General features: G+C 49.5%; 1 protein-coding gene across 2 annotated transcripts in view; it reads right to left on the bottom strand.

Annotated features, from left to right (window-relative positions):
* SCN5A (sodium voltage-gated channel alpha subunit 5) overlaps positions 1 to 27,050 on the bottom strand; it is a 110,283-nt gene that overhangs the window by 26,796 nt on the left and 56,437 nt on the right. For both annotated transcript variants that reach the window (XM_056129063.1, XM_056129062.1), the window contains 6 exons: positions 17,113 to 17,286; positions 15,430 to 15,789; positions 11,677 to 12,117; positions 10,230 to 10,388; positions 7,333 to 7,453; positions 6,500 to 6,654 (listed from right to left, as the gene is read on the bottom strand). In XM_056129063.1, coding sequence (XP_055985038.1) covers positions 6,500 to 6,654; positions 7,333 to 7,453; positions 10,230 to 10,388; positions 11,677 to 12,117; positions 15,430 to 15,789; positions 17,113 to 17,286 — 1,410 coding nt within the window. The remainder of the gene's footprint in view (positions 1 to 6,499; positions 6,655 to 7,332; positions 7,454 to 10,229; positions 10,389 to 11,676; positions 12,118 to 15,429; positions 15,790 to 17,112; positions 17,287 to 27,050) is intronic.

Raw genomic sequence — 27,050 nt, forward strand, 5'->3', positions numbered from 1 at the left:
GTTTCAGTCATAAAATGATGGAACACCATTCCTCCACCAGTGTACATTTTCCACCACCCATGTCCCTAGTATCTTTCCCGCCATGACATTTAATTTTTTTAAATGTTTTGCTGGATCCTTCTCACATGGATTTTAAGATTTTACATTTACTATTCACAAAAAAGAAGTATGAAAACTGGCCTACGGTTTTCCTTTTAGTATGGAGGGTTTTAAAGAATTATCAGTTTTACTATTTATTTCTTCATTCATCGTTTTTAATTTACTTGAATAAAATAATATTTATTTCCCCTTCATCGCCTTCCCCCAACTCCATCTCAAATGACCTTTGTCCTCCCCTGGCCTTTTACATTTTGTCTGTTCATCAATGTTATGTATCCTTAGATTACACACACAGAAGGTGCAATCATCTAATATAGTTGCTCTTCCTTTTTGTTTTGTTTTTGTTTTTTTTTTTGTTTTGTTTTTGGTTTTTGGTTTTTGAGCCACACCAGGATGTACTCAGAGCTAACCCCTGGCTCTGTGCTCTGCGATCACTCCTGGTGGGGCTTGGGAGAATCATATGTAGTGCCAGGGATCGAACCTCAATAGACTGCATGCAAGGCGTACACTCTACCTGCTGAACCATCGCTCCGGTCCCTTGTTCTTCCTTCTGACTAATTCTGTTTTACGTATTTCCCTTGAGTGTTCTTATCTAATTAATAAATTAATTTTGGAGGTGATGGGGTCATACCGAGTGGTGCTCAGGAGCTCGTCCTGGCTCTGTGCTCAGGGGACCATACTTGGTGCTGGTGATCACTCAGGGGTGGGCTGCATGCATGTACTGTCTCTCCAGCCCTCTTCTTTATTAACCACTTGAGGTTATGTCACTTGTAATTTGAGCTCAATAGTAATTTGTTTAAATTCCTTTGAAATAAAAATAAAAGCATCTAAGTTTATAACTCTTCCTCTTCTTTCAGATTTGGTTACCTCGCGATGCATATTTTCAATGTTGTTACTTTCCCCCACTCTTTCACAACTGCTTTCTCTCCCTCTATTTTTCTCCTTATTTTTCTAGCTGTCAGGTGGACAGAATTGTTTTAATAGCAATCTCTGATTAGAACACACATGATCTCTGGCCTATGAATGATGTCTTTATTAATATTCTGGCTACCCATGAACCCATCACCAAACTGTTCTGTTTAGTTCAAGTTTATTTAAAGATGACTTTCATAAATTGTCTGCCATAGAGGCAGGGGGAGGGTTTGGATGGGGTGGAGGGGCTACTGGGGATATGGTGGTGGAAAATGTACATTGGTGGAGGGATGGGTGTTTGATCATTGTATGACTGAAATGCAAACATGAAAGCTTTATAATTGCATCTCACTGTGATTCAATTAAAAAAAAGATGACTTTTATATTTCTAAGTGTTTGCTTTCAATCTTTATACTTTTTGTTGTTTTCGCTGTTTCTATTATCTGTTTTATAAGATAGGCTTAATTAGCATACATATCTCATTAGCATTTTTGTGAGCTATTGAAGCTATAGATATCTTCAATGATTCAATACCACTGGTCAAGAAAATAAAAGCAAAGATAAACAAATTGGACTATATCAAACAAAAAAGCTACTGTACCACAAAGAAAAAAAATGATTAGAATAAAAAGACCCCCCACAAACTGGGAGAGAATATTTGCCCACAACTTATCTGACAAAGGATTAATATCCAAGAGAATATAAAGGTCTGGTACAAGAAAAAAAATAACCCCATTAAAAAAAATGGGGGAAAGAGATGAAGAGAAACTTTCTCAAAGAAGACATATCGATGACCAAATAGTACATGAAAAAAATGCTCTGAATCACTTACCATTAGGGAAATGCAAATCAAAGCAACAATAAGATATCATCTCATACCAGTTAAGACTTAAATGCATCACAAAAACAAAACAACCAGTGTTGGCATGGATGTGGGATAAAGGAGACCCTCATTTATAGTTAGTGGGAATGTCACCTGATGTAGACTTTTTGGGAAAAAAAAAAACACTTCTCAAAAAAAAACCCTAGAAAGTGAGCTTTCATATAACCCAACAATTCTTCTTGGCATCAACCTCAGAGGTCACAAAACTTTTCAGAAAAGACACCAGCACTTCTATGTTCATTGCAGCACTATTCACAATAGCCCAAATCTGGAAACAACCCAAGTGTCCAAGAACAGATGATCGGATAAGGAAACTGGGGTAGATATACACACTGGAATACTACTCAGCTATAAGATAAGATGAAATCATGCAATTTGCTGCTATGTGTATGGATGTGGAGAGTATCATATTGAAGTTAGTCAGAAGGAGAGGGACAGATGCATTTGTGGGGTATAAGGAAACAGTAGGAGAATAACAAACGCACAAAGATAACAGAAACTGAGACCTGGTCTTCAGTAGGAAGCTGATCAAAACGGGGGATGGCGAGGGGGACAGTAGTAGAGGAAGTAGATTGTGGAGGCTGTGGGATTGGAATGTTTTATGGATGAAAACATTCCAATAATAGTTTTGTAAACCACACAGTGCCTAAATAAACTTTTTGTGACTTTTTTTTTTTTTTTGGTGCATGTGTGTGGGATCATATCTGGCAATGCTCAGAGGTTGCTCCTGTCTCTATTCTCAGGAATCACTTCTGGCAGTGCTCGGAGGAACCATACGGGATGCTGGGGATTGAATGTGGGTCGGTCGAAATACAAGGCAAACATCCTACCACTGTACTATCGCTCTGGTCCCCTAAAATAAAAATTTTTAAAAACACATACCTGAGATATTTCATTCCTTACCACTTTTCCCTTAGAGATTTTTGTTTAAATAAGAACTATATAATCTTATAATTTCATAATCTACTTAGGAATACATGTTAAATTTTTTTATTTATGTTGTATGTATCTCTTGGGCTGGAGTGATAGCAAGGCAGTAGGGCGTTTGCCTTGCGCGCAGCCAACATGGCCGACCTGAGTTCGATTCCTCCACCCCTCTCGGAGAGCCCAACAAGCTACCGAGAGTATCTCGCCCACACGGCAGAGCCTGGCAAGCTCCCCGTGACGTATTGGATATGCCAAACACAGTAACAACAAAGTCTCCAATGGAGACGTTACTGGGCCCGCTTGAGCAAATCGATGAACAACGGGAGGACTATGACTGTGTGACCGTGTGTTGTATGTATCTCTTAGTTTTATGTCAAGATTTTTAATTTGAGCTCAACCCTGTTTAATATTAGCAAACAAAACCTCTGCTTCCTGTTGTCACTGTTTGCATTAGTCTCCTATGTATATATAATTCACTTTTAATATTTCTGAGTCACAATGCTTTAGATTTGTCATCTGCAAACCTACGGCTTTGTTTTTAAATAAAAATCCAGATTTTTTTCCTTTTAAAACATGAATTTTGTCCAATTACATTTATTATTAATGACAGGTTTGTCTGAGGCTGCCTCTGCCATATTATTTTCTGTTTCCTGATTCAGTGCTTCCTTGGTGTATCTTTTCTCTCCTATCTGTTGCTCTTAGATGTTTTATCCGAAAAAAAAAAAAATACCTTCAGCAATTTGGAAGGGATCTATAGTCTGCTTTCTGTGTAAAAAGCTTTAACTTTAAATAACACACTTAGACTTTTTTTTTTAAACACTGCTTGGCTGACTACTCTGATTAGAGTTACCATTCGCTTGCCAAAACTCCTCCTCACTTATGCCAGGCTGAGCTATTCCTCCTCAGCCCCAGACGAAATGGCTCTGGCTGCCCTTGTTTGTGGCTGTTTAAAAACAAAACTCGTTAACATATTGTCAAATCATCCTTCTCTGAAGCCTCCAGAGATTGAGTTCTAGCTGCCAATGGTAAAACAGTGTGCAGTCTGCAAGTGATGGCTCCAGGCCTGCTCTAGAACAGGGAAAGAGGGAGGCAGGCCCGCGGTTTTGAAGTGACACCTCCCCAAGGCCTGTCTTCTCAGGAGAGTGGATCGGAGATTCTCCTCAAATTTCCCTCTCTCAGAACAAAAGGGAATTATCCTGACAACAGAGGCAGGATGGGGGGGTGGGGGATGGGAGGGATACTGGGATCAGTGGTGGTGGAGAATGGGCACTGGTGGAGGGATGGGTACTTGATCATTGTATATCTGAAACCCAAGCACAAAAATTTGTAAGTCTACAACTGTACCTCATGGTGTTTCACTAATAAATATATAAAAAAAAATTTTTCCCTCTCTCCAGCCCCATGCTTCCAGGCACTCCTGGGGAGCTGCTCATCCACCTGCTTTCCCAATAATATTCGGTGTGTTCTCTCCCTAGGCCAGTCAAATTTCTGTTTCTTTCATCTTCATTTCCCCTCTCCCTGCTTATCTGCCCCTCCCAGAACCCTCTTCTGGGCTGTTCCATCTCCTTCAGAAAGGATCCGAGTCAGGGGCTTGGGAGTCAGATGGGCATCCCGAGAAAGCCTCATTGCCTGGGCTGGCCTCCATAAACCTCTCTGTCTTCTGCAGGTCGCTCCATGGGGTACCTCCAGAGTCTCTGGTTCATGCTGACTGCCAATCACCTGAGCATCTACTCCATTTTTGTTCCCCTCCACCCCTCTCTCACCTGATCCCCAGCTCACTCAAACCTGCTACATCTAGTTAGTATAGATCAATTCACCCAATAAATATGACATTTGTGTTGAGATTTAAAGGGAATATTGAGGGGCTGGAGTGATAGTACAGCGGGTAGGGTGTTTGCCTTGCATATGGCCGATCCGGGTTCGATTCCCAGCATCCCAAAAGCTTCCCCGAGCACTGCCAGGAGTAATTCCTGAGTGCAGAACCAGGAGTAACCCATGTGCCTCGCTGGGTGTGACCCAAAAAGCAAAATAATAATAATAAAATAAGTGACTCCCTTCCCTGACCCTGACCCTTACTCAGGATGGAATGCCCACCTGGCCTGATGATGAGGTGCATCACCCCTGTCCTTTCAGAGAGCTCCCCAACTTTCAACATTTAGTAACTTTTTTTTTTGCTTTTTGGGTCACACCTGGCAATGCACAGGAGTTACTCCTGGCTCTGCGCTCAGGAATTACCCCTGGCGGTGCTCAGGGAACCATATGGGATGCTGGGAATCGAACCCGGGTCGACCACGTGCAAAACAAATGCCCTATCCGCTGTGCTATTGCTCCATAAAGGGATTATTGAGAAAAATTGATTGAACCATAAAGAAAGCCTAAGGCTTTAAGTCTAATAAGAGAGTCCAATCCTAACTGTTGGGAGTGCCTGAGACTGAGACTGGGCTTCTTCTTCCTGTGGATCACAAAGAGCCTAAAACAAATAGAGCCACAGAACAAACGGGAGGTCAAGACAGAGGATCATGGAATCCAATGGCCAGGTGTAAATGCCACATCTGTGTGTGTGAGCAGGTGTGGGAACCTTAGGTACCTGGCTTCATGTGTCCACAAAGGGTTACAGTGGGATTAAGTGTGAACATGGACCCATATCCTCCGCTGTGTCGACTCACTTACTGGTCCTGCTTCACCAAATCCAGATTAAATCTCCCAGGAGATGCAAGCCAAGTGGCTAAACCTTATGGAATTGCTGCCCGGCACTGAAAACACAGAGCGCCCATGGACGGCAGGTGGAACAAATACCCACCAAGTCAAGGCTTTGGCCCAGCACCCACTCCTCGCCACTACAGCTACACCAAGGGCACAACTCCACCACCTCAAAAATATTCTTTGCAGAGAGACACCAATTTCTGAATAATTTCAGGTACCCCGGCGCCTGGATTGAGAACTTTTTTTTTTTTTTTTTCAGAATCTCTCCCTGCTCTTCCCCCTTACTTCTGGAAGCCCCAGCAGCCCCACACACCATCTATGTCTGCTGTCTGTCAACTCTTTGGGCCAGACCAGAGATCTGGAAGTGTCAACAAAATGCTTAACAAATTCTTAGACAAGGACGTCCCAACCCTGTAACCAGATAAAACGATGTTCACATACCTGTGTTTTCTAGAGCTATTGATTTTTAATACTACAACTTGGTTACCTAATCAAATTTAATCCTAGAATTGTATCAACAGTTGCCACTTTTCTCAACATTCAATTAAAATAAAAAGTGACAGATGTGCGAACAGCAGAGTTTGACCTCTAGCCCTGCCGGGACTCAGGGGAGCAACAGTTGCAAACTCGGGCACCTGGGGTAGCCTCTGTTTGGAGACCGTGTAGAGGTAGGTGTGTGCGCAGAGGTTGAGTGTGGGACTTGTCATCTCTGCCAGCTGGGATCGGGGGTGATGGATTCCCTTTAGTATAACAAGGAGGGCTGGACAGGGAGCCTGGGCAGATCCTTCCTGCACTCACCTCTGCCCGTGCCCTGGGTGCTAAGAGTCTCACCCTGGGTTCTGGAGGAGTGCCCGTTCAGCAGAGGCTCTGCCCTAGTTTCTGAGCAGGCTCTCCCGCTGGAGACCTCTCCTCCTTTCCTGCCCTCCCCTCCTTCCCCCTCCCTCCCCGCCCAGCCCTGCATCCCCAGGAGGGTACCAGCGCGCCACTGCTGAGCAGGATCATGAAGATGATGAATGTCTCGAACCAGCTGTGCTCCACGATGCGGTAGCAGGTCTTGCGCATGCGCCACCAGACCTTCCCTGGGGACTGGGTGATGTCCACGGCACAGCAGGGACAACGCCGGACACAGCCTAGGGGGCAGGACAAAGGGTCAGGCCTGGTCCAAGGTCTGTGAATGCTCATCCATGGACGCATTCAGATGGCTGAAGGTCGTGTGTAGGTGGTGGGTGGAACTGTGGCGGGGTGGACGGGGGAGAATTGTGTGTGCAACCCCACTTAGCAGATTCTCCAGAGAGCGGCCACGTGCACATCCAGTGAAGCAAAGAAGGGCCTGCAGGTCCGGCCAGGGCTAAGGCTGGCGCTGGGAAGGCTCTGGCTTGTCTTTGTAAACTTTAGTTTGAGGGAATGTTCCAGAACCTCCTGTAGAGCTGTCTAAAGTTTCTTGAGAGGAGGGTGGGTGGACCCCAGAGCAGCAACTCCAAGCTGACAGTACCATGGGGAGGGGAGGGCCAATTCCCTTCCCTCTCGAGCTGCTCTACAAATGTACCGCCAACTTCTGGAAGCCTGGAGTGTTTCCCAAGGGTCCACTAGGTTGGAGGCCAGGGGATGGGGGCAGTGAGGGCTGGCCCCTGCTTCTGGGGAGCAGACCATGGAGTGCCCTTCAAGTACAAGTGTCATCTGGACTGCGGGCAACCAAGCCTCAGGTTACAGGCAGAGGGCAGAGCCTTGGGATAGAGGCAGGGCGGAGGGTCCAGGCCTCCAGGTGAGGGTGGGGTTGTGACATGACTCCAGGGCCATCCCCAGGGTACCTTCCGTGAAGCAGTCCTCGGGGTCCTTCACATCCTCGCCCAGGTCGGGGATCTGCTCTAGCAGGTCGGCGGTGTTGGTCATGTCCGCGGTGCTGCCCTCAGAGAAACTGTCCTCGTGCGTCTGTGGGAAGAGTGTGTGGGGAGAGGAGCCGTGAGTGTGGGCCACGGGGGCCCTCCAGCCTCCACACAGAGTTGTGGGGGCAGTGAAGGGTCATGACTGAGCGTCCTCCACTGCACCCCAGGTGGTGAGAGCCTGTGGGTGGGGGCCCCAGGGGTGGGGTGATGGGTACTGCTGCCATGAGCCCATTTTGTTTTGTTTTTGATTTTTTTTTTTTTTTTGCTTTTTGGGTCACACCCGGCGATGCTCAGGGGTTACTCCTGGCTCTGCACTCAGGAATTACTCCTGGTGGTACTCGGGGGACCTATGGGATGCTGGAATCAAACCTGGGTCGGTCGCGTGCAGGGCAAACACCCTACCCGCTGTGCTATTGCTCCAGCCCCTGCCGTGAGCCCCTGGGTCTGTAGTTCCAGTCTAGTGAAATCTTGGGGGCTGGGGGCGGGGATGCTGCTGTGGGAAGGGGGAACCACCTCCCCTGGGAACAAAGCAGACGCGGCCACAAGGACGCACACCAGTTCAGGGACATGCAGACAGACGGGGACAGTCGGGACAGTCGGAACCAAAGAGGCACACAGAGGCACAGGCCACACATGCAGAGAGCCGGCCAGCAAGTCGGCCCCCTCTTCTGGCTCAGATCAGATGGACGCTGGTGTGAGACGCAGGAAGCCTGGTGCACGAGACAGAGTGCTGGAAGCTTCTCCATCCGACCCATGCAGGGGTTCTCCTCACCTGACTCGGTCACAGAGAGCAGCCTGTTGCAGTGTGCCCCTGGTGGGTATGCTGCTCTGGGTGCCAGGGAGTAAGAGGCCTTCCTCTGGGTGACACCAGCACCCCCCCCACACACACACCAGGGAGCTGCTGTCCCCGGGAAGATCTCTCCATGTCCACTCAACCAGGCTAGGGCGGCTGCCACCCAGTGTACTGACATGGGACCCCTCCATGCTTCCGAGCTGAGGGCAGACCCTGGCTGGGTGGCGGGGTGTTGGGGGTGGGGGGCAGCATGCCCTGCTCACTCTGCTCTGTTCACTCTCTGGGAACCCGCCATCCACAGAGCCTTGGGGAACTCCCCCCACCACAGTGGGCTCTGAAAGGGTGTTGGGGTCTCAGCAGCTAGCCTGAGACTCTGACCAAATCCCCTGCCCCTGAAAGCAAGAGCTGGCCCTGTTTATAAAGACCCAGGGGGCCTGCTCCAGCACTCCCCACATGCAGGCACTCTGGTTGAGAATGAGGAACATGACTGTGCCTACCTACCCATATTGATAACTTGGTCCTGAGAGCAGGATAAGTAAATCATTGACTGACATCTGTACGAGCCCTACTAGGGAACTGTGCTATACATAGGATTACCGGCCCCCCTCAGTGTGGGATTGCCCCCCCCACCCCCACCCCAGAGTGTGTGTATAAGAACCACTGGGTTCTTATAAACGGAGAACTGCTTGACCACCAGACTCCCCCCCCTCGAATCCAGGAATCCCACTGTGTGCGGAGGGCCAGGGCAGAGGCTTCTCCCCAAACTACTCCGTCCCCTTTAGGGAGTAAGTCTGGCGACTTCAGGGTTCATACTCCAGTTTGCCGGGGTCGACTGGCCTGGACCCCGACAGGAGGGGAAATGGAGCAGGGGCCTTGCAGCGTCAGGCCCTGCTGACCCCTCTGGTTCAGTGGGCCCGGGAGTGCTGCTGGCTTCTTCTGGGCAGCTGCTGTGAGCCGCTAAGCTCGGCTGCCCAGGTGCCTCCCTCCACCTGCTCCTCCTCCTCACACCATCTCTCCAGGGCTTCGGGGCAGAGGATGGACCCTTGCTCCCTCCTGGGTTCACATGAGGCTGGTGGGGGGGGGGGTCCTAGGAGCTGCTTTGCCTTTGTGGGGGCTGCTTTTGACTCACTGAGAAGAGAGAGGAACAACTGCTTACCCCCATGGCTGCCTTTCCCATACTGGAGTTGCTGCCCAGTGGGAGGACCCTAGTCAGGGTCCCACTGCAGGTAAAGTGAGGGGGTCCTCCTTCCAGGAAAGCCCTGGGCCCCTGCATTCCTGGGACCGGTGCCACCGTGCACCCATGCCTAGGAAGAGCCGGGGTTCCTTCACTGTCCCTTTGGAGGGCAAGGCTCCTTCCCAGGCCCTCCTCTTGTGGCTTCTTCCCTGCCCTGAGTCACTTGTCAGACCATCGGGGCAGTGAGACCCACCCTGCCAGGACTAGGGAATCCCTGCCCCCTGTGCCCAGCTGATCACACCCCAAACCATCCTGCAGTCCCATCTGGGGAAGGGCATGAGGTGACAGAGAATGGTCCCTAAGGAGGGCACCAGATCTCGAGGCTGTCCGGCGGCCCGGCCTCCACCAGGGCAGGGGGCAGCGTGAGGGGGGTGGGCACAGAGGTGGGAGGGCTTGGCTTGCAAACACGAGGCTGGCATCAGGCAGGCAGGGAGGGAGGGTCAGGGGCACCTCAGGAGCTCAGGCTGGTCACAGAGGTGGAGTCCACCGGCCTCCTTCGGAAGCCAGTGGGCGGGGCAGGCTGTTGACTTGCTCTTCACATAAGTGCTCCCGGGCTTTAGACGTCGGAGGCGAACTCTGACGAAAGCCTTTTTAAGACCCATGCTTTGAAGCAGCGGCCAGGGCCGGGGCCAACAACCTCTTCTCAGAGCTCCCAGAAGTTCCCCAGGATGGAGCCATTCACAAGACAGACATGGACCAAATGGAAAGGAAGCAAGTAGCCCAGTGAGCGGCGTGGACACGTGCTGGGGGGCCCCCCTTGGGCCCCGCCAGAAGCAGGCCTGGGGCTGGGTTTACCTCACTGCACCCTGAGGCCGGGGGCTCCGCCGCCCGCTGCTGCCAGTCTGCCGGAGCCACACAGGCTTCGGCCTCCGAGGTGGCCGTCTCGGACGCCTGGCTCCAGGCCCTGGGCTCCGGGAGGGCCTCGGGGCCGTCGGACACAGGCTGGGATTCCTGCTGAAGAGACCCCCCAAGCTCGTGAACAACCTGGCCATGGGCGCTCTATGTTCAGGCGCCACCGCCCAGGTTTCTGGGACACTGTCCCCCTGTCCCTGGCACTGAGCTGGACTCCCGGGAGGCCCCTCCTTCAGCCGCCCTGAGGCTAGGAAGTTCCTGGGAGGTCCAAGCAAAGGGTCTAGAGCCAGACAAAGGCCCCTGCCAGTTTGGCACCATCTTCTGCTTTCCCCAGTCCCCAGAGTGCAGCTGGCCACAATGCCCAGCTCCCAAATACTGACCACTCCACTTTGAGAGCTCCCATGGCACCCTAGATCTCTCTCTCTCTCTCTCTCTCTCTACACACACACACACACACACACACACACACACACACACACACAGGCATGCACCCACCACGGCCCCAGGGAGCCAGAACCAGCAGCCTCTGGAGAAAGACAAGGCAGGGTGGCTGGAATTCCATTTCCGACTGGGAGCATCCGGGAGCTAATTGGAAGCCGTGGTCCTGGCAACTGGGCTGCCCACGGCCCAGAGCTAACCTCGGGGAGCAGAAGATGGAGGAGACCGTGGAGAAAGCGGGCTGGGACTCTGAGCGCCGTGGCCAACCTTGCCCCATGCTGGCCCAGAGGAAGTGGCCAGGATGGTCCCCCTGCACGTGAGAAGACCCCAAAGACCCCAGTAGAAATCATCTGAACTGTCTTTGGCCGCAGGACATGGGCACTGGGGGATGCGTGGGGGAGTGGGGGATGGAGAGGGGTGCCGGGAGGTAGGTGGGGGGGGGGGGCTGTCTCCTTTGTCCAGACTGATCCCAAGTGTTAAAAATAACAGGTTGGGAGATAAGATAGCCCCGTCCTTGACACCTGCCATCTTAGGGCTGCTTATTTTTAAATCTCCAATCCAGCCCTGGTCTGGGAGGTGGGGGGAAGGCGCTGCTTTTCTGTTTCTCACTGTGACACGCCTCCATCCTCACCCAGACCTTCAGTTTCCTCAGGCAGGGTGGGGTCGAGACCCTGAGGTTCCAGCCCGGCCTCAAATCCAGAAGTACTGTAGTCAGGCCTCTACTTCCCTTTCTGCAGAGCTCAGGGCTAAATGGGCACATGAGGAGGGTCTCCCTACAGGCCCCCTGGTCTGGCTGCAGAAAGGGGGTGTGAGTGGATGTTGGGGCACCTGCCTTCTCCCTCCAAACCAGTGCGGTGGGGCAGGGGCAGTGGCTGGGATGGCTGAATTCCCTGAGAGTGGGGGGGAGGGGCGGGGGAGGCCCTGACCACCTGAGGCCGAGTGGGGCAGTCACCTGCTTGCTGGTCTCCTCCTCCGTGCCCAGGCTGTTCTCGTCGTCCTCCTCCTGGTCGTCTGTGTCCGACTCGGCCACAGCAATGGGCACACACACGGGCTCTGAGTCCCCCGGGGTGCCCTGACCGGGCCGCTTTCCTTCCTCGAAACGCGTCTCCTTGCGGGCTGGAGGGGGCTTCTCTGGCTCTGGGGGTGGGGGTGAGCCGGCGGCGGCCATGCAGCTGGGCAGCCGGCCGCGGGGGGCAAGGGCCGCGGGCTTGGGGGGCCTGCGATGGAGGAGCCGGCAGCAGAAGTCCCTGGTGGTCTGCTTGACAAATCGCAGGCCCCGCTGGATGCGGGCCAGGGCCAGCTGGAGGTTGTTCATCTCCCCGTCCTCATCGGGAGCCGTGAGGTTGTCTGCGCTGAACGAGCTGAGCAGCAAGGCCAGGAAGAGGTTCAGGACCTGCAGGGACACCAGCTCAGTCTCAGCAGGGCAGGGTGCGGGGATATCAGAGGCCCACCTGGGGGCCCCCAGTGCCATCACCAGCAAGTATCTCGAGGCATAAACCCAAGCCCTGAACCTTCATCCTGAACCCTGCCTCCGCCCCTCCCCCCCGCACACTCCCTTTTCTTGAATATGAACTTTGTCGACTGAAAAACAAATTCTAAGCTCTGCTTCCAGGAACTCTGAGACGGTCTGAGCTGAGGGTGTTACATGCAGCTCTCCTGCAGCTTAGCCAAGTTCAGGGAGAGAGGCAGGATCCCCTGGAAGCCAAACGCTCCCAGGTGGCGCCTTGCTGCCTTGCGGGGCAGGGGGCCTGGCAGGTGTGTGTGGCTGAGCACAGGGCAGCCCCTGGTTTGTGCCGGTTCCTGGGGGTACAAGACAGAGCTTTGACTCCAGCTCTTAGGGGCTCTCCTGGGACCCCAGCTCTGCTGGGGAAGGAGGCAGGTGACACCAGTTCTGACACCAGCTCCCAGGACTCAGGCTCTGACTCTGCTTTGCTGCCAAGAGACACGGGCACCTCAGCAAAGAAGGGGGGAATGGCAGGAGACGAGGCCAGCGGAGCGAGCACAGACAGCCTGCGAATGGACAGCAGGGTCATCGAGGATAGGGGACAGCCGGGTGACCCCGTGAGGGCACAGAAGGCCCAGACAAATGGCTGGAGAAGAGGGACTGGGGGGCACGGTTGGGGTACCAGGGCTGGCCCGTGATGCTGCAGGGACCAGGCCAGACCCAGATGGCACAGGTCTCGGGACTGCCTACAGCTATTGTCTGGAGGGTCAGGATGGAAACCCCACAAAGGCGGCTTTGCTCGGTCCCTTACAGGTGCTTCCCGTGAAGCCGTCCCGCACGAGTAAAGTTCCAGCTTCTGCACAGGAGAACTTGTGCTGAGTGATGAAGACAGCAGCAGGGACCCTGGCCCCATGGGAGGGGGTAAGGAGAGCCAGGACAGAGCCCCCATGGCCTAGGCTGCCTGTGTAAGCTCCCCCAGTCAACAGGCCAGACTTCTGACCTCACCAGTCCTGGGATGTGGGTCGCTCTCATTCAACACTCTCAGAATGGAATTGAGCTGGGTGGGGCCCTGATGGTTAGCTGGTGCCTGAAGGTGGGGGTGCATCTTTTATTGGAAATCCACTTGGAGCCCCTGTTTGGGCTTCTCACCATCCCAAGATTGAAGGCTGAGCAGGAGTTCCCCAGATGTGCGGGCCAGGTCAGGGAGGTGGAGGAGTAGGTGGTCTCCTGGACTCTCCTGTGAATGAGGGTCGCTGCCCGAGCCGGCCACCTTCTGTGGTCATCACTGGTGCGGGGGGTGGGGCACCCATGTGATGCTCAGCTGCTGTGCACGCAGACCTCTGACCTGGCCCTGCTCCCTGTCCACTTCTCTTCCTGGACGCCCACCCAAGATCCTCCCTGTCGCCCTCGCTCATGCCTGGCCCCACTGCCCCTGACCTGCAGGTATCTGGGGCCCAGCAGAGGGCAAGGAAGGAGGGCGCCTGGGAAGCCCTGCCCGCCCGCACGGGACCTCCCTCGGCACCTCGGCTTCAGAAATTTGGCTCCTTCCCCGTCAATCACGCGGCTGCTCAGCAGCTCCTGCCTGATCATCACTTCCCATTCTAATGGCAATCTTGTTCCACCCACACCCCGGCAGAGGCCCAACTCCTGTAGAGGCCAGGGAGGGGGGCCGTGTGGGCTGCCTTCGCCTTCCCTCCTCCAGCAGCCTCTAATCTTCTCATCCCCAGATAGATCCGCAGGGAAAACGGCAGGGCTGTATGCAGGAGGGCAGCTCAGCTGGCCCTGGGCTGAGAGAGGAGAGCGGGGAGCAGGGAGCTGGCATACCTGCTTCCTCCCTGCAGCACACAGGGGCCAGTGGCGATGGGCTCCATGGTGCTCAGCGGGACCACCCAGGCTTCTTCCCCTTATGCTCTGCTCATCCTACTTCTTTCCTCTTTCCCATCACCCATCCGTCAGATCAGCTCCAAACCCTCCTCCAGGAAGCCTTCCTCGACTTCTCCTTAATGAGCCTGACCACTCCCACCTGACTGAGCCTCATTTCAGGCCTCTATGAACTCCCCACCGTCCTGTTCTCTCAAGCTGGTGAGCAAAGTGAGGGTCACAGTCACTGCTGTCTGCCCAGCTACATCTGGTACAACATTTTTGTTTTGTTCTGTTATGCGGCCACATTGACCTGTGCTCAGGGCTTACTCCTGGTACTGTATTCGGGGATCACTCCTGGTGGTGCTGGGCAATCATATGCGGTACCAGAGATTGAGCCTGGGTTGGCTACATGCCAGGCAAGTACCCTACCCTTTGTACTATCTCACTATCTCTCTATGCCCTGACACAAGGTTTTACATGCAATAGAGAACCCAGAAGAACATGTGTGAAGCTGAATTGATAAAGACATGATAAAACACTGACAGTGAATGACTCACGAAATAATAGGTAAATGAATACATAGGCTGTGAATATAAAATGAGTGAATCGTGGGCAAACAGGCAAATGTATGCAGCAAATGGAAAATGATGTGACTGAATGGATGGGTCCATGAACAAGCAAAGTAATAAGTAAATTACTTTTCCATCCATTACTGGGAATGGAGGGAAGGGAATGATAGATGGAAGGGATGAATGGGTTGAAAGATGGATGTGGGGGTGGATGAAAGAGTGGCAGGGCAGATGGGTGGAATTATCAGTGAGAGATGAATGGATGAAAGGACAGATAAGACAGGCAAATGGATGGATGAAAAGCAGTGCCTGTGTATGAAAGAATGAGTTGACGTGTGGGTGGATGAACAGATGAATGGATGGGTGAATGAATAAATAGGCAAGTGAATTAGTAGATAGGGCTGATGGATGTCTGGGTGAGTAAGCAGACACATGGATAGAAGCTGGTAACTTTGTAGAGATGCTGATGCAGAGGTGGTCAGATGGGGCTTGGGAGAGTGTGGGTGTGGGAATGTGTGGAAGGCTTGAGGAGGTAGATTTATGCTTGAGTAGAGATATGGAAGAAAGGATCGGTAAGATGGTAAATCTTGATGATAAATGTCAGGTGGATGAGTAAGGATTGCAGAGGTAGGGGAATAAATGAATGGGTGAACAGAAAGTAAATGGATGAGCAAATGGATGGTGTATGGATGTTTGGCTGAGTTAATGGGTAGACAGATAAGTAAGTGGACAGATGAATAACTGGGTGGGTGAGTAACTGGGTGAATAAATTAGTGGGTAGGTGTATGTGTGTGCGCACACGAGCCTGTGAAGCTTAGGGCCAACTCACCACAAGGTTGCCGATGACCATAACCAGTAAGAAGACCAGCAGGCAGAGGGACTGCCCGGATACCTCCATGCAGTCCCACATGGTCTCTATCCACTCGCCACAGAGGATACGGAAGATGATGAGAAAAGCATGGAAGAAATCGATCATGTGCCACCGGGGCGGCAGGTCTGTGTTGCTGCTGATGCGGTAGCTCAGATCCGAGTAGTTCTTGCCAAAGAGCTGCATCCCCACCACAGCGAAGATGAACACGATGATGGCCAGCACCAGGGTCAGGTTCCCCAGAGCCCCCACTGAGTTCCCGATGATCTTGATGAGGGTGTTCAAGGTGGGCCAGGACTTGGCCAGCTTAAAGACCCGCAGCTGGGCAGGGAGGGAGAGGAAGGGTCTGTTGAAGGCTGTTGGTTGGCATTCATTGCCCAGATCCCCCTGCCCTTTCACATCCTCCCTCTGCACCCCAGCTCCCTGGATGAAGAGGGCACCAACACTGGTTTCCCCAAGAGAACACACCTGAGGGTAGCTTCGGGGGGTGACTCAGTTCTGTTCTCTGACCCTCCTTACCCTCTCTACTCTCACAGCCAGCCATGGCCCTGATGCACCACATTCTTTGCCAGGGCTTTCCTTCCCACTGATCCTTGGGGCCACCTCAAACTTGTCCCGGGCATCTTTCTCTCTGCTTGATCATCACAGAGAAAGGGAGCACTGCTACTTCACATGCATGGAGCACCTACTCTGTGAAGGCCTGATACTCAGGAGGGATTAACTTACTTAGAACACCCACACTGCACGTGGCTGCCACACTTACAAGCTTTTTTTTTTTTTTTTTTTTACACATGCAGAAAACCTGCCCTTTAAGGGACACTAACTTGCCAAAGGAGCCTTGGTTCAGGACTGCGGCTCAGGCTTGGAACCCACACCCCAGGTTTTCTCTGCTGCCTCCATGCTGGCCTGCAGCACATGGGTTCTGCCTTGCCTCTAGCATGCTGCCTGGAGCTCTCAGACATTCTGAATTTATTCATTTTTGTTTGTGGGGAAGGAAGGGTATACTTGGTGATGCTCAGGGCTTACTCCTGGCTCTGCATTCAGGAATCACTCCTGGTGGGCTCGGGGGACCATAGGTAGTGCTGGGGTTGGCCACATGCAAAGCAAGCATCCTACCCACTGGACTAGCTCTGGTCCTATCGGACTTTCTGAATTCAAAGCAGCTACACAGACCAGCCGCTGTGGCCTCACAGATACACCTGTACTTGAGCACTGATCCCTCCGCTATGTTTGTGGGTGCGCCCAAATGCCCTGGGGGAAACCAGCAGGCAAGGTCCCCCCCTTCCTGCCAGGAGGTGAGAGCAAGCCTGGTTTTAGGAAATGGTTTCTTCTGGGTCCTGGTCTCCTCCACTGGGAAGTGGATTAAGAGCAGGACCCACTCTGGGATCCTGTGAGCACTAACAGTCTCACCGTGAGCCCCAGGGTACTCTGCAGAGCATAGGACAGGTACCCCACTACTTCTTTGTGGGGTGGTAGGGGGTTGCCTCCTATCCTGCCATCCCCGTGCCCCTGACATCACCCTCTTCGCTGTTTCTGACTCCCAGGAGCACTCAGAAAAGGGCAGCGGGGTGAAGGTCTCATGGACCGGTGACTGAGGGGTGGCCTGAGCATATGCCCCAACCCCGCTGAGGGCCCCGCGGGTACCAGGCGGAAGGAGCGCAGAACCGACAGGTTGCCCATGCGGGACAAGCCCAGTTCCATGAGACTCAGCGTGACGATGATGCTGTCGAAGATGTTCCAGCCCTGCTGGAAGTAGTAGTAGGGGTCAAGGGCGATGATCTTGAAGGTCATCTCTGCTGTGAAGATGCCGGTGAAGACCTGGGAGGGAGCAGGGAGGAATGACTGACTGGTTCTGCAGAAGACCCTCTGGCCGTCAGGGACCCAGTGTCCTGCCTCCCTCTCTCCCAGGGTCTCCCTCCTGCCCTCCCAGCACCCAGACCTTGCTTGGCCATGAGCCTGTCCCTGGTGGGAGTCTCGGTCAGTTATCTCCTTCAGCCTGGCCCCAGCCTGGCCCATGATGGGCACTGTAGAACCACGGGGTCCAGGGGACACTGAGTGTGTGGGCTGCCCCAGGTGTGCTTGCACTCCACACTCACCACACACATGCACGCACAGCAGCCCACACTTGGGCATGCCTGGGCCTCTGCTGTGTCCGTCCTGCCCCTCCCCGGGACCAAGCTTTCCGCTGTGACCCTCACTGGCACCAACTCTGAAGGGCATGGTTGAGGACTGAGAGGGGGTCAGAGGCCTCACCGACCTTATTCCCCCATCCCATTGGGCAGGATACCGAGGCACCCAGAGACCCAGGTCTGGGGTCATGGAGGTGAAGTCAGAGCCACAAATTGAGGCTGGTGGCAGCCAACTGTCCCTTCTGGGAACCTTCCTAGGTGGGGACTTCATCTACATCATGGACTCAGAAAGACACCCAACTCAGACTGGCAGAGTCCCCGTGTCAAGGAGCCCTGGGTGCAGTGGGTCAGACAGCCAGGACCATAGCCAAACACCCTGTGGTGTGCCGAGTGCCAGGGTTCTGAGGACCAGAGCCCCATGCAGGCATGGGCAAGGGTGGGGCTTATCCTGAAAGCCAGGCTGAGGCCTGTGAACTCAGGTAAATAAGGTCTGAGTTGAGAGGGCAGTGAGCCCAGGGCAGTGCCAGGCCCGCAGCAGCTACAGGGTGTGGGTGAGCTGGGGAGGTCTGAGACAGGGGCACAGCTGAGGCATCAGCGGCAGGAGGAGCCATCTGGCCCCTCAGGGTGCTGGCAGGGGAGTACAGGTCTGCAGAGAACAGCGGCCTGACCCAGGTGCTAAGCAGTTTCCGCCACTTTGGGCCGGTTTCTTTCTGAGCCTTGAGTGTCCTCCTTGTAACCCCGGGCCCCCAATAATAACTACACAGGGTGTCTGGGAGTTGGCACTGAGGCACAAGGGGATGCTCTGAGTGAGAGGTGGTCCCCATCGCCCCAGCACTGATGGCACCATGAGAGGGGCTGAGGGCGCTGCTCTCGGCTGGCAGGCAGGGCTGCCTTCAGATATACATTGCATGGTTCAGAGTGTGGATCCCGCTCTCTGACCACTGGGGACCCCACTCTCTGGCCGCGGTAGACCCCGCTCTCTGGTCGCTGGGGACCCCACTCTCTGGCCGCTGGGGAACCCACTCTCTAGCCACTGGCTGGGGGTGCACAGAGCAGTCAGGACACGCGGGGATTTGGAAGAATCTTAACAATTTTTTTAAAAAACTAAAACCTATAGTTTAGGTAACATGGTTTCCAGAGTGTCAGCATTTATGGATTTGCTGCATGGGTGTCTGCACCTTTACCACCACCAATGTGCTGAAGACCCTCCTCTACTGTATGCCCACCTCTGCCTGCTGGCAAGTGTCTGTAGTGGTTTCATCCTGTACGTGCTATAAATTTGCTTTTACATTCATCCCCAGGGCTGGGGTTGTAGCCCAGCTGAGGGTATGTCTCCCACGTGAGGGGCCCTGGGTTTGAGCCCCTGCACCACCACCATCCACACCACAAAGCGAAAACACTCAGCCCCGAAAATCTTCCACACATCCTTCTGTGCTGATGAACTGTGACCTATGGTATCATTTTTCTCTTTCTAAGAAGTCCACTTCCTGTGATGGGCATTCTTTTGCCCACATTGAAACACTGCCATCAGAAATAATCTTTTCCAAACATGTTTTAGCTCCATGTCTCTGATTCTTACAATAAATTTCTGGAAATGGAATTGCAGAGCCAGTGAACATTTTTAGCGATTCTGAGAGATTGCCATAAGATCTTTTAAAAGCAGGTTACATTGTGCTTGAGTGACAGTACAGCAGATAGATCACTTGCCTTGCACGCAACCAACATGGGTTTGATCCCGGGTATCCCATATGGTCCCCAGAGCACCAACAGGAGTAATTCCTGAGTGTAGAGCCAGGATTAACACCTGTACATTGTCAGGTGTGACCCAAAAAAGCACCCCCCCAAAAATAAAGCAACCAGGTTTCACTGATCAGCTGCATACGACTGTGTCCTGATAATCAAGCCATTAGTGGTTCACCATTCCCACCAACTGTCCAATCCAGAACAAGGCCCCATTTCATTATTGTATTACTGGGTATTTATTTGATTTTTTAATTTCTTCCTTTGTAAAAATTTCCTGATAATATTCTTTGCTTATTTTTATCTTAAAATGTTTGTCCCATTTTTGTGTTATTCATAAATGCATTTCAAATCTTAGGGTATTACTACCTTCGGGGGGTCTGCCCTGTATCACTTAATCACTTAACTTCCCGTTAGTCGTTGATTTGCTCGAGCGGGCACCAGTAACGTCTCCATTTGTTCCTGTCGCGTGCTAGTGTAGCCCAATGGCATCTGTTCGCTCTGGGATCATGAAGAGCCTCAAACCGATCGTTCATGATCTTCACGAAGAAGTCTGACCATCTGGTAGGTGGGCGGCCACGTGGTCTTTTGACATCCCGTGGAATCCAGTCAGTAACAGCTCTAGTCCAGCGGTCGTCTTTAAATCTCATTACGTGACCAGCCCATCTGATTTTTGACACCTTGGCAAATGAGACAGCGTCCCTGATTCTTGATCGTCGACGGATGTCGGAACTCCGGATTTTTTCTCTCATTTGAGTGAAACGTGATATTCCAAGCATAGCTCTTTCTATTCTTCTTTGGGAGACCTGAATAGCATTCTCATCCTGTTTGCGTAGGGCCCAGGTCTCTGAGGCATATGTTAATGCAGCAAGAACAGTGGAATCAAAGAGATGTGCCCGGAGCCGGAGGTTCTTCGTCCTCTTAGCTATTTCTTCGACGTTCTTGAAGGCGTTCCAAGCCGCTCTCTTCCTCCTGCGCAGCTCGGGTGCCAGGTCATTTGTAATGTTGACTTCTCGACCTAGGTACACATAGCTGTTGCATTCGGAGATGGTCGTTCCTTTGAGAGCGAATGGGGCATCAGGAAAGAGGCTGTTTCTCATAAACATTGTCTTCGTAAGATTCAGCTGTAGTCCTACCTTTCCACACTCACGGTCAAAGTCGGCCAGCATTTGTGCCGCTTGGCTGATGTTTCGTGTTATTAAAACAATGTCATCAGCAAAGTGGAGGTGGTGTAATTGCCGACCATCTATCTTCACTCCATTCCTTCCCATTCCAGTCATCGCATGATGTTCTCGAGGGTGGTACTGAAGAGTTTTGGTGAAATGGTATCACCGTGCCGAACCCCTCTCCTGACATCAACGATCACTTCTTATACCCTGCCCTGTATATTGCAATCATTTTCCTAGTTTGTCATTTACCTTTGCCATTGTGTGTGATTTTAAAACCATAAGCGGTTTTTACCAATGTAGAAAAATCTAGATACTGTGTAGAATGTAGAATGTAGAAATACAATGTAGAAAAATCTAGCTACTCATGATAGTGAGTACCTCTGTAAGCACCACCAAACTTTGCTAAATATTAACATTTGTCATATTTCTTTCAGATCTTGTTTTATTGCCCCTTGTAAAATTATTGCAAAGACATAATTTTCTATATGTTTGACCCTTGACCAGTTTCTTTACACATATTTAATCATTTTCAAGCTCATTATTTATATGATGAGTTATGTATTGTTATCATCCTCACTTACAGATAGGAAAACTGAGGCAGAGAGGACAGCCACTGGCCCTCTGGAGAGATTGTCACTCTGAACCTCAGTACTTAGCTTCTCTCTCGAAGGCCTGACCATGTGCCACCGGTAGCAAAATCACCCAAATTTCTATATTCTCTCCAAGATAATCACTCTCTCAGATCTGAAGTCTATCATCTCTTATAAATATTTTTACAGTTTTATTTTTGGTTTTTGGGCCACACCTGGCTGTGCTAAGGGTTTCCTCCTGGTTCTATGCTCAGGAATCACTCCTGGCAGGATTCTGGCATCATACATGATGCCAGAGATTAAACCCGAGCTGGCCGCATGTAAGGCAAGTGTTCAATCTCCTGTATTTCTTCTCTGATACTGTTTTTACAGTTTTAACATAAATAATAATAATTTATCATATTTCACATTGTTGTAAGTTTTATATAAGTGAGTCATATTGCCTGTGTTCGTCTTTGCAATTTATGAGATTTATCCATATTGATAGATAGATGTAATTCACCGTGTAGTTTTGATTATGGGAAGACACCAACATATCACCTATCTATTTTTCAATGGACGGATGGATATTTTCATTAATTCCAACCTTCTCTGATTAACACGGCAGAGATCTTGAACCCAGCTTCCTGTGTGGACAAGTGAGACTTGCGTAAGAAAACATGAATCTCTGAAACTATCTTCTAGGGTATGTGTTCCTTGGGTTTATTGGGTACTGAACAATTGCTCCTGAAAGGGCTGTACCAAACCCACCATCTTATAAGTGTGAGTCATACTTTTCACATCCTTGCCAACATGCAAGGTTAGCTTTGAATATCTTATGGCTGACATAGCAAGTGAATGTTGCTTTAATTTGCACTCATCTGTGTTTCTTTTCATTTATCACCGCCTGAATTTCTCTTTTCTGATTTGCCTCTTACTCCCTTTGTCCGTTGTTGTCGTTGTGTTTTTGTCACTGAGCTGTTCCCCTTTCCTTCCTGAAGTAGAAGTGTCCAATATGTATCATGGAATTCTTATCTTTCTAGTTTATTACTTTTCATGACATCAGTTTCCAGTTTGCTTATAGTATTTATTATTGGAAAGATAACGGAAATTTATTTATTTATTTTTTGCTTTTTGGGTCATACCCAGCGATGCTCAGGGGTTACTCCTGGCTCATGCACTCAGAAATTACTCCTGGCGGTGCTTGGGGGACCATATGGGATGCTGGGAATCAAAACCGTGTCGGCCATGTTGGCTGCGTGCAAGGCAAACGCCCTACCTGCTGTGCTATCACTCCAGCCCCGATAACGGAAATTTAATATAGGTAAATTTAGCAAGTTTTCCTTTCTGTACTAACTTTTTACATTGTTGAAGAAAGTTCAACCAATCCATGACTTTAGATATTTTTCTCATTTCATTCTAAAATGTTTAAATATTTGCCTTATCCCCATTTAGGCATTAAATCCATTTTTCCTAGCAACTAAATTAAAGACTATGGTGTGGGGTAGGATTCTAAATTAATTTTCAGATAACCATTTTCCCCAGTATCATTTACTGAATAGACAAGCCTTTTTCTACAGACTTATAAGGACACCACTCTCATTTAATGGGTCTCCAAATGTGCATTTCCTCTATCTTGAATTCTCAATTGCACCATACTGGTCCATTTTGTTATCATCGCCCTATTTCTATAATGTTTTAATAACTATGGCATTATAATATACTTTAATATATAGTAGGGTAAGTTCTCTACCTTATTGATAGACTCCACTTCTCTTTATCCATTTTAGAATTATCTTTTCAACACACATAAAAAATGTATACAATTTCAGGGGGTTGAAGAGACAGTACAGGTAAGGCTGTATGAGGCTGACCCGGGTTCAATTCCTAGATCTGCATATTGTCCCCCCCCCCCCCCACCAGTCCCCACAGGAGTCATCTCTGAGCACAGAGCCAGGAGTAGGCCCTGAGCACTATTGGGTGTGCCTTCAAAACCAAAAAGAGCAAAAGTGTATAACTATGATTCAAATGACACTAAATTTTGAGGTTAATATGGGAAGAACTGATATATCCTATAATTCGGAGACTTCTACTCAGGAGAATTGTGTCATCGTGCCTCTGTCTTCTTGTTTTGTTCAATAGTTTTTACAATTTTCATATATAGTTTTATCAATCCTTACTAAATTTATTCCTAGTTTTATATTGTCATATGTTAACTTAAATTACTATGTTTTTTTCAATGTCAGGGATCAAATTCAGGGCCTCACACACAAGGTAAGTGCTCTAAGGCTGAGACGTATCTCTGGCCCACTCTGATATCAATGGGAACTAGAAACACAATTACTTTTGAATTGTATTACACTCTCTTACTAGCTCTGAATAGTCTCTCTTGGGTTATTTATGAAAGCATAAATTTAGATTTCTTCTACCTTCTTCTTTCTCTTTTCTTTTTGTTCTTTCCAAAATTTCATGTTGATGAAGCACCATGAGTTAGTCATTCATGGTTGGTTTTCTGACATACAGTGTTTCATCACAAATCCCACCACCAGTGTCAATTTAGGAAGGAGAAGGAAAGAAACAGAGGGAAGGGGAAGGGGAGAAGAGATAAATGAGAAGCGACGGGGACAGGGGTCAAGGGGACTCAGATAACGGGTGGTGTTAAGGAGTGATAGAGCTAAATATTCTTTATCTCTCTCTCTCTCTCTTTTTTTTTTTTCACCAGGTTGACAAAGAACCTCCGTTATACTGGACTAGAAGCAAAGGGATTGAAACTGACAACCCAGTGCTCTTGGGCAAGAGAACAGGACCTAGGTACAGTGCCTGGCTCTGCCACTGCTTACTCTCTATCATGGCTAATTTCGCCTCTCTTCCCTTTCAGTGAAATAGGGGTGACAATGCTAGCATCTCCTTCAGTGGCTGCTAGAAAAAAAATTAGGTATTCATCAAGTGTAAGCTCCGATTACCACTAGCTCACCAGCGTTTGCTTCTGTTTTAGGAGAGGGTGTCCTGAGCAGTGTTCCGGGAGGCTGAGGCCACTCTGACTAATAGATGGCTAACTGGGTCAGAGGTTCAGTGTTATGGCCCAATAATACGGTGCTGCTCAGGCCCAGCAGGGTTGCAACCAATGGTACTGGCAAGGGAGGGGTTGGCATGTAGTACCAAGGATCAAATTCAGGTCCTTAAGTCTCCAAGGGATGCGCTCCTGGTGCTTAGTTATTTCCCCAAACTCATCAGTTTTGTTTTGTTTTTTCTTGGATAGGGGAGTTGCTAAGCTTTGATGGTTAACTGTAAAATCTTATCACGCCAAAGGTTGTGTGTTCACTGGCTCACTGGATGACACTGTCTCACCGCCTGCGTTCAGTGCTCTTGAGCCGCTGTGTGTGGCCTGAATCGGAACGGCTGTTGGCCAAGGGCAGACGGAAGAAGAAACGAGGGCCAGGCCGGTCTATATCAATAGTAGTTTATTCCAATCCTCTTCACTCCAGTCTTTCTTTGCCTCCTTCTCTCCTGGGCCCCAATCTTGCAACCTCTCTCCTTCTGGCTCTGACTCTGGATCTCTGGAGCCCTAGCTCTCTTGCTTCTGACTCTCCAAGCTTACGTCTTAGTTTTTATAGCAGTCACATAAGGCGGTGACATAAAGGTGGGTTGAATACTGTCGAATCAACAAAGAGAGGTAAGACCACTCCTCCAGGAGATTAACTCAAGGATAAAATCTCATCTACAGAGATTACTTCAGATTACTAGGAGATCCGCCCAAGGGTGGGATCCCAACAAGGGTGTGTTCTTCCCTCAGTTAGTAATCTACTTAAATAGTTGTAATAAATCTACTTCTAATATTTCTAGCAATGTCATTCTGTATGAGCACAGTAAGAAATATAAATTTAGTTTGGTTCTTCCTGAGAACATCTGACTATACATTCCGCAGTCCTCAGGCCAGGTTAACCTTCCTAGCTCCAGCAGGGTCCTAGTCTCGTCGTTACTTACTTTTGGATCATGACAGCATTTGTCCATGATCATGCCCTCAACTTATAGTTGAGTATCGTGGCTCTTTGGCCTGGCCCATTTCGATGCCAGGGTAGCTCACTGCTTGCCCTGGGTCCATTCAGTCCCTCGTCGGGACCCTGCTTTTGGGGTGCTAGGAACTAAGGGCAACTGAGTCAAGAAATCAGATGCCCAGGAGTAAATATTATTCGGAGTGAATCAACTCCCAAGTTACAAAGCATAATATTAACTGTCTTCCTGTGTCCACACAGAAAGGACATTGCTTACAATACAAGTCCAGTGTCCTTAGATGGGTGTGAGCTGACAAACCTAAGCTACCTGAGGAAGGACAAAAGAGTGTTATCCTACAGCTAACTATCATATTATCTTGATGCAATGTTTTAATTCTAGTTTTCTAAAAGTTCTTATCACAAAGATTTAATTTTATTGAATGACTTTTTCACATCTAAGGGAAGACCATATTTAAGTGGAATAAATCCAAGTTGATCATTAGGAGTTTTTACTTTGATTTTCCTTAGTCATAAAATGATAGATTTAGCTTGGTTTTAGTTTTTCCTCTCTTCTTTATGGCATTATATATTATTTTTGTAATTCACATTTTTCTAGGAAGTTTTTATTTAGTCTACTCAATTTATTCATGTTAGTTTATTTATAATGTTCTAAGTATCATAATCTCTACTGTTTGCATAGTTATGACCTTATTTCCATTCTGAATATAGTTTATATATGCCTCTTTTATATTTTAATATTGCTAAAAATTGCCTATTCATCTTTCAAAGAATTTCCTTAAAAAAAGATTCCTTTCCAATGGAATCTTCTGGAGTCTTCATTTTCCTTTGGGTTCATGCTTAATCTCCTTCTAACTACTTGCATTAAATGCATGACTCATTCATTCTCAACTTCTCTAATAATGACACTGCAGGCTTTCCCTTCCAGTATTGCATTTACTGCAATTCAAATTTCTATTTAGAGTCTTTATGATTTTTCTATGACACTTCATCAACTATGTAACCCGACGTATATTTCTAACATTTGAATTATATTGTTACAGAAACAATTCTGGGGACAAGATCTGGCATGCTAGGAATGGGCAGGGCCCTGAGTCTGACCCAGCACCACACGGACCCCCTGAGCACTTCTGGCTACTGCCCTAGTGGGCCCCAGCACCGGATCCTGAGTACTGTCATGCCAAGATGAGTGAAGGATTAAAAAATAATTTTTTTGAAAGGGAACAGAGTGATAGTACAGAGGATAGAGAGTTTGCCTTGCCAACCCAGTCAACCAGGTTCACCCCTGGCATCCCATGCACAGAGCCAGGAATAATCCCTGAGCATCATCTAAAACAAACAAAAAAAGTTAAAAAAAAAAATTTTTTTTTGAAGGGCCTGGGATCAAACCCAGATCTCATAAATGCAAGGCATCCTCAGCTGCACCCCCTGATACAGCCGGGAATGGAGCTGTCACCCTCCCGTACCCCCAACACTGCTGGGTGTGGCCCAAAATTTTCTAATTTCCCAGAAGATGGTCAGAGATGAAGTCTCCGTGCCACGCTGCCCTCGCTGCGCTGGCTCTGAGACAGGAGACGCGGGGACTTTCTAAGTGTTCCCTCTGTGTTTTCCTTAATTGCCGGGTGCTAGGCTCTGCACAGTCATTAACTCCAGCTACTTGTTTCTTGTTATTCAGATTGTCTATGTCCTTGCTAATCTTTTGTTAGCGTGACCCATCCATTATTGAGGGTGATTTCTTTCTTAGACTGTGGCCTCGTTAAATTTATCTTATTGTTTGCTGCACATATTTAGAAACTATGTAATTTGGTGTGTATAATCTTAGACTTATTATATATTCCTGTAAATTGGTCCTCTTAGCTATATGTTTTAAATGTCTTTGTTCCTCGGTAATATGTTTGGCTTTAAAGTTTATGTTGATTGATATTAACATTATTCCATCAATTTTTTAAAATAACATTTGCCTGG

Source organism: Sorex fumeus, unplaced genomic scaffold (assembly GCF_029834395.1).
Source record: "Sorex fumeus unplaced genomic scaffold, SorFum_2.1 ptg000072l, whole genome shotgun sequence".
Classification (NCBI taxonomy): Eukaryota; Metazoa; Chordata; class Mammalia; order Eulipotyphla; family Soricidae; genus Sorex; species Sorex fumeus.